The sequence below is a fragment of the Aotus nancymaae genome, unplaced genomic scaffold, assembly GCF_030222135.1.
Source record: "Aotus nancymaae isolate 86718 unplaced genomic scaffold, 86718_ANA_hifiasm-v0.15.2.pri h1tg000032l_0, whole genome shotgun sequence".
NCBI classification, from domain to species: domain Eukaryota; kingdom Metazoa; phylum Chordata; class Mammalia; order Primates; family Aotidae; genus Aotus; species Aotus nancymaae.
This window is the reverse complement of record NW_026988445.1, coordinates 28,779,477-28,787,612: the sequence shown is the minus strand read 5'-3', so window position 1 is coordinate 28,787,612 and position 8,136 is coordinate 28,779,477. Positions and strand designations below refer to the sequence as shown.

Below are 8,136 nucleotides of genomic sequence, written 5' to 3'. Positions count from 1 at the left end.
CACCTGCAGCCAAAGCGTACCGCTGACCACATATCCCTTAGCATGGTTTCCTCTCTGCCTTCTGAGTGCTGAGTGAGCCAGTCCCAAATTACCACCTGACTGCCTGATTTCTCAGACCACTCACTTATGACTTGTGCTAATCCAGGTCCTCTGAGAAACAGTTACTAACATGGGATTAAATATTTGGCCGGGCACGATGGCTCACGCCCGTAATCCCAGCACTTTGGGAGACCAAGGCAGGTGGATCACTTGAGGTCAGGAGTTCAAGATCAGCCTGGCCAACGTGGTGAAACTCCATCTCTACTAAAAATACAAAAATTAGCCTGGTGTGGTGGTGGGTGCCTGTAATCCCAGTTACTCGGGAGGCTGAGGCAGGAGAATGGCTTGAACCCAGGATGCAGAGATTGCAGTGAGCCAAGATCGTGCCACTGTACTCCAGCCTGGGTGATAGAGTGAGACTCAGTCTCAAAAAAAAAAAAATTGCAAGGATTTCATTAAAGGGAAATGCTTGTGTGAAATGAAATAGGGAGCTGTGGAAGTTGGGAGAGTTATCAGACAGAAAGAGTGTGTGGGAGAGAGATGGTGCCGATTGAGATTGGGTATAGTTGCCCAAACTGCTGTGCAACCTAAGGACGGTTTGGTAAAGGCTTCGGGAGTCTCTGAACCAGGCTAAGAGTCCTGTGTCTACCAGCATTGGGTCTTCCTTACTATCCCCACTGCACTCGGTCACAGGTGAGGAGCAGCCTGAGGGGGCGTGGGCTTGGTACAAGTGTGGTGATGAGTTTCAGAGGGCAGCAGCTGATGCTTTGCATCAATTACACTCCTGCAGTGGGAGACTTGAGGGACAATCTCCCCGCCTCCGGGAACCACTGATCTTCCTGATAGCCTACCTACCACTGTTACAGGAGGGAAGCCAGAGTTCATGAGTAATGAACTTGCATGAAATACTCAATTCTTAGTTTTCAGCACAAGATCTAATTCTCTCATGCTGACTCGAGGATTTTGATCCAGTGATTACCTCTCTCTCTCCTGTATCATCAGTTTCTCCTAGCCACTTGCTTATTTCCACCCACATTCAGTAACATCTTCCTGTCCTCACTTCTGTTCAGGTGCCCTCCATTTCTTTGCTCCTTGTCAAAAAAAAAAAAAGTTGGGGTGAGGGGAGCTTCTTGAAAGAGTTGTGTATACTTGCCTCCACTTCTTCATTTCCCATCTCTTTGCTCACAGTAAGAGCAGTTTTGTTTTTTATGATTAAAGCATTTAAGTTCAATGTGGTAGAAGTAGGAAGAAAGCAAATAGCATCTAAAATTACCTCATTTTGTTAGGGGGAAGGGAAGGACAGGGAGCGATTTGTTAAAGCAGCAGTCCCCAACCTTTTTGGCACCAGTGACTGGTTTTGTGTAAGACATTTTTTCCATGGACGGGGTGGGAAAGTTGAGGGGTGGGAATGGTTTCAGGACGAAACTGTTCCACCTCAGATCATCAAGCATTAGATTCTCATGTGGAGCGTGCAATCTAGATCCCTCGAATGTGCAGTTCACAATAGGGTTCACCTCCTATGAGAATCTAATGCTGCAGCTGACAGGAGGTGGAGTTCAGGCGGTAATGCTCCCGTGGGGGTTGGGGACCCCTGCATTAAAGGGTACAAAATTACAGTTAGATAGAAGGAAGAAGGTCTAGTGTTCTGGGCTGGGCTCAGAGGCTCACACCTGTAATCCCAGCACTGTGGGAGGCTACTCGAGAGACTGAAGCAGGAGAATCGCTTGAACCCGGGAGGCAGAGGTTGCAGTGAGCGGAGATTGTGCCATTGCACTCCAGCCTGGGCAACAGAGCGAGACTCTGTCTCAAAAAGACAAAACAAAACGAAACAAAAAGAAGATCTAGTGTTTTATAGCACTGTAGGATGACCATTAGTTAATAATGATACGGAGTTTCAAACAGTTAGAAGGAGGATATTCAATGCTCCCAACACAAAGAAATGCGAACCTTTGAGATAATGGATGTGCTAATTACCTGATCTGGTCACTATACATTATATGTAGAAAAACAGCACTATGCACCCCATAAATGTGTACAATTATGTCAATTAAAAAATATTTTCCTCAAAAAAAATGACATCATTTTCAGTTCGGTGACTTCATTTGTCTTTACGTGCGTACGTGTCGGTTGACATCAAAGAACACTTCCCTGCTGCATTTCTGTCGTTGCCCTTCACCCCGGTTCTGAAGGCCTTATTTCTATCTCTCTGCATCTCTTAGTACAGCCCCGCGCCCCTGTCGTGTACACACACGTCCATGCCTGCACACACAATGGAAACAAAATGCTATGTATACTGGCGAAACGGGAAAGGCTCCCTTATCCCCCTTGCAGGGCGTGCGATGGGCCTGTGGCTCGCTTGTACAGTGCCCCACTGTGCAAACCTCTGTGGGGAGCATGCAGATGGGCAGATGGTGGGGCTCCAACCCGGGCAGTGTCCAGGGGTAGATGTTCAGAGCTGAAGCCCCAGTGGGTGTGTGTTACAGCGCGCCCTTTCCGTTTAGCTGTCTGTAGGCAGCTCGAGTTAGCTCGATTAGACCCCCGCCTTATCGCAAGGACGGAGGGCTTTCTGTATCCTGGGTTTCTTGTCTTGGTGCCCCAAGAATCAGTTCACATGTGGGCTTGGAGAATGGGTGCAAGATTTTATTGAGTGGAAGTAGCTCTCAGCAGATGGGGGAGCCAGAAGGGAGATGGTTTTCCCCTGGGTCGGCCGCCTGGCGGCCGGGCTCTCCTCCGGCCGTCCCCGCCAAACCCCGCGACGTTCTGCTGGTCCACGGCCTGCGGGTTGTGCTTCAACCCACTGCTTCTCTCGCCATCCAGCCGTCGGTGTGTTCCTTCGCTGATGTGTGCTCCACGTCCAGCTGCTAGGGTCTTGGGGTTTTTATACGCACAGGACGGGGCGTGGCGGGCCAGAGTGTTCTTGGGAAATGCAACATTTGGGCGTGAAGGCAGGAATGCCTGTCCTCACCCAGCTCGTGGGCACAGGCCCGAGGGTGGCGCCTTCGCCAGGGCCCCGCCTTTCTCTACCAAGCGCTTCTGGGCTGTAAGTCACCGTCAGACTTTCCTCCATGTTCTCGGTCACGCAACATTTATTTTGTTTACATAAAAATGGGATCATACTACAGATGGTTCTCTGTAGCTTGCTTTTCTCATTTATCAAAACCTTGTGGAAAAATCGTCTAAATCACTTAGCACAGACTATGTGGTCAACGTACAAGCATCATGTAGTCAACCATTCCTGTTCACCTGTTGGTAGGTGTTAATTCTGTTTCTAGAGTTTTGCCACAGCAACTAATGATGCCATCTTTCTGTCTACATATCTGTATCTATCTATATGTATATCATCTGTATCTATTCATCCATCCATCTACACCCACACACGTACCCTGATATATTGGTCCTCCCCATCCCACTCTGTGGAAGGATTCTAACAGCGGGGTTGCTGGGTCCAAGAGAATATGTATTTTTAATTTTAACAGATTTAGCCAGATTGCTTAAATAAACTATAGCAATTTACATTTCCTTCAGAACTGCAAGATAATTTCCTTCCCATCCCTTCCTCTCCCTGATTTCCATGGTGGGGGGGGAGGTGTCAAAATTTATTATTTTGAGCATCAAAGTCAAAATTTACTATTACCCTTTGGAGCTTTTGTCATCAGGTGAAAAATGCAGCCATGTTGTGACTTTGGTTTGTATCTTTCCAACTGCCAGCCAAGGTTGACCTTCTGTAGTGGATACTTACCTGATTATGAAGCCAGTCTGCCTGAGTCTGAATTCCAGCTCCATCACTTACCAATTGTATCACCTTAGTATATTTATTTACCTTCTATGTGCCAATTTCCTCATCTCTATAATGGGATAATAATAGTTCTTGTTTATAGAGTTATTGAGGTTTAGTTATTACAACAGTTCCTGGCATATAATAAACACCAAAAGAAGTTGTTTTAAATATATTTATTGGCTGTTTGGATATGCGCTTTCACGAGATGACCGAAACTTTGCTCATTTTCTGTTGGGCAGTTTGTCTTCCCCACCTCACCCCCGTCTAGTTTCAGGTCTTGTTTCACCATTTTCTTTAAACATTTTAAAGTTTTCTTCATATAGGTCATGTACTTCTCATATTAAATTTATATATTTTGTAACTACAATGAATAATTATTTTTATTTCTAACATATTAGAACTATTAGAGAGAATGGTATTAATTTGGCAATATTTGTCTAGTTAGAGCCATCAAATTCTCTTATTCTGGTTAAAACTTGTTGTGAATTTTGGACTTTCATAGCACATAATATTATTGAAAGAGAGGATTTTGTCTCTTTTTTCCCAGCATTGGTACTGTTTTATTTTATTTTTCTCTTGTGAGGTCAGAACTTTCAAAACAGCAGTGAACAGCAGGTATGTCTGTCTTACTCTTGATTTTGGTGAAGTGAGAAACTCTTTGTGGACAACAGCTTTGATCTCTGCCTGTGGAACTTCATCTTGTTTGTGATCTTCCATTCTTGATTGCCTGCACTGTGCATTTCAGACTTGTTTAGCCAGCCTCCACGATCATATAATCCCATTCTTTTAAAATAAATCACTTTAGAGGAGAGTTAGTGTACGTGCGCATGTGCGCACACACACACACACACACACACACACACACACACACACCCTTCCTTCTGGTTCTGCTTCTCTGGTTGAATCCTGACTGATACAAATACTAACTATTTAGAAGGCTGTGGTAATATTCGGACAAATTAAGAAGCTTATTTTGAGCATCAAAGTCAAAATTTAAAACTTAGAATTCAAATTTAGGGCCAGCTCTAAATTTTACAGGCTTATGCCTATAATTCTATCCAAGGCTGGAGGATTGCTTGAGTCCAGGAGTTCAAGACCAGCCTGGGCAACACAGCGAGACCCTGTCTCAAAACAATAATTAGAATAGAATAAAATAAACTAAAATAAAATTTAGAACATCAGCTGCTCATTTTTAGTATATCTTACATTTCATATATGAATTTACCAGTAGAAAAAATCTGTTTAGGGCAGGTTATTTAAATTCACACACCTTCGTTAAATCCTTCATACATAAATTAACTACAGCCATATAAGGTTTCATGTGAAAAGTTTCATGTAAAATGATACTTGACACACAGATATACATATATATATTTTCCAGTAGCCCTATGGTCTAGTATGTGAGACACATAGATATATTTTCAAAAATTCACTTTTATTCATACAAAGGATCATAACAGTCAATTTAATTTTTTCATGCCATATAAGAGTACATGGAGTACCTTTAAAATGAAGGCAAACACATAAAGGATTAATTTAATAACAATATATATATGAAAATATTTCTATTTTGGAGATAGTTCAAGAATATTTTTCAGATCTTGAATTGGTGATGCCTCCTATGAGCTTATATTTAGTATTTCTTGGTCAAACACACACTCTCAATATAGGCAGATAACACACCGTCCCGCTACATGCATATATCCGTCAATATAGTCATGTAACACACCATCCCGCTACATGCATATATCCGTCAATATAGGCAGATAACACACCATCCCGCTACATACATATATCCGTCAATATAGGCAGATAACACACCATCCCGCTACATACATATATCCATCAATATAGGCAGATAACACACCGTCCCGCTACATACATATATCCATCAATATAGGCAGATAACACACCATCCCGCTACATGCATATATCCGTCAATATAGGCATGTAACACACCGTCCCGCTACATGCATATATCCGTCAATATAGGCAGATAACACACCGTCCCACTACATGCATATATCCGTCAATATAGGCAGATAACACACCGTCCCGCTACATGCATATATCCGTCAATATAGGCAGATAACACACCGTCCCGCTACATGCATATATCCATCAATATAGGCATGTAACACACCGTCCCGCTACATGCATATATCCGTCAATATAGGCAGATAACACACCGTCCGGCTACATGCATATATCCGTAATAAACAAACTTCCAGTTTTCCTAGTTTGTCTTATGTTTTCTTGGAGGTTTGTGAAGTGGCTCATTAATATGTCGTCTATAAATCCTCATGTACCAAAAGTAGCTCAAAACAAGGATAGTGAAGAACAGCAGCATCAGGACAAAGAGGAAGGAAGCCACCAGGTAGACACTTGAACTGAAATCAGAAAAAAGATCATTAAATCATGGTTCACATTTTGGCTGTTATTTATTTAAACAATTTTCGAATAGCTAGCTACTATGCCATTGACAGAGAACAAAGATTAATAAGACACGCTGTCCACCCTCAAGGTGTTTACCTTTTAGTGTCTGAGGCTGACCAGGGAGGGAAATAGACAAAGTGATCAATGCAATGACAGGAGGAAATGAATTTCTTTTTTGAGACAGAGTCTCACTCTGTCACCCAGCCTGGAGTGCAATGGTGAAATCTCAGCTCACTGCAACCTCCGTCTCCTGGGTTCAAGCCATTCTCCTGCCTTAGCCTCCCGAGTAGCTGGGATTACAGGCAGGTGCCATCACACCCAGCTAATTTTTGTATTTTTTAGTAGAGACGGGGTTTCACCATGTTGGCCAGGCTGGTCTTGAACTCCTGACCTCAAGTGATCTGCCTGTCTCGGCCTCCCAAAGTGCTGGGATTATAGGCATGAGCCACCGTGCCCGGCCAGAAATGAAGTTTTGTGGGAACCACACACCACAGAAGGCCTTCCAGTGGAGGGAATGTTTGAACTGAGCCGCGGCAGGAGTTAGCTGGGTATCAGTGGGAGCAGGAGTTAGCTAGATGAAAATGCCTAAGAGTGGAGGAGGAGACCAAGATGGGAACATGTTTCAAACAAAGGGAGGAGCGTATGGGAAGACATGGAAACTTGGTAACACCTCAGGACCTCTCCCAGACATCCTGGACTGCAGCTCCTTCAGCGTGACAGGACCTCAGGTGCCAGGAGGAGTGGCTGCAGATGAGGACTGATAGGTGGGCAGGCCCGATGAGAAAAACTGCTTCAGTCAAGCTAGAGAGCATGGCTTTTAGCCTAAGGCAAGAGAGAGCTTCAGAGGGATGATATGGGATCGACATTTTACAGGGATGATTCTGGAGTGTGAAGAATGGATGAAAGTGAAGCATGAATGTGAGGGCAGAAAAACCAGTTATGAAGTATTTGTAATAATCCAGATAAGCTATGATGAGAGTCTTAACAAAATTAATGGCCAAAGAATTGGAGAGAAGTGGATATGTCTAAGATATATTTAGAAGTTAGATCCAATCAGTCTTGGCGATTACGACGTGGGGTTTGAGAAATATGAAGGAATAAAGGCTATCTCCCATGCTTCGGGGTTAGGTTACTGTGAGGATGGTGTTACCACTCACTGATGGGGGACATTCAGAGGGAGGAGCATTTTTTTGAGGGTATGTGCGAATCTGGTTGGCTTACTTTGGTGCATATTTGATTTAAGGTACCTGAGGGTCAGCCAGGGTGTGGTGGGGTGGGCGTGTGTGTGTGTGTGTGTGTGTGTGTGTGTACCACTTACTCTCAGCTAGGTGCCAGACATCTGCCTCTTCACCTGGAACTCTGCATGGGTGCTCTTTTTTTTTTTTTTTTTTTTGAGATGAGATTTTGCTCTGTTGCTCAGGCTGGAGTGCAGTGGCCTGAATACAGCTCACTGCACCCTCGACCTTCCAGGTTCAGGCGATACTCCCACCTCAGCCTCCCAAGTAGCTGGGACTACAGGCATGTACCACCAAACCTGGCTAATTTTTTTCTAGGGGGGTGGGTAGAGATGGGGTCTTGCCATATTGCCCAGGCTGGTCTTGAACTCTGGGCTCAAACAGTTTGTCCGACTTGGCCTCCTAAAGTTCTGGGATTACAGATATGAGCCACCATGCTGGGCCTGCATGAGTGCTTCTGATCAGAGCGGATTGATTTCTTAAGCCAGACACTGTGGTGCCTTCTATTTGGTATCCCAGTGTCTGACATTAGTTTTGGGGTCCCTTTTAAACTACAGTTATTTGTTTACAATGTTATAGTTTCCGCAGGTTTCCTTTGTCTCACCTTTTTCCTCTGTGGCTATAAACTTAACCTGGCCCAGTGCATGA

General features: G+C 44.2%; 1 protein-coding gene across 1 annotated transcript in view; it reads right to left on the bottom strand.

Annotated features, from left to right (window-relative positions):
- Positions 1 to 5,245: 5,245 nt before the first annotated feature.
- CATSPERE (catsper channel auxiliary subunit epsilon) overlaps positions 5,246 to 8,136 on the bottom strand; it is a 180,123-nt gene continuing 177,232 nt past the window's right edge. Inside the window, exon 22 of the mRNA XM_064383670.1 lies at positions 5,246 to 6,207. Within this exon, the coding sequence (XP_064239740.1) occupies positions 6,054 to 6,207 (154 nt within the window). The 3' untranslated portion in view covers positions 5,246 to 6,053. The remainder of the gene's footprint in view (positions 6,208 to 8,136) is intronic.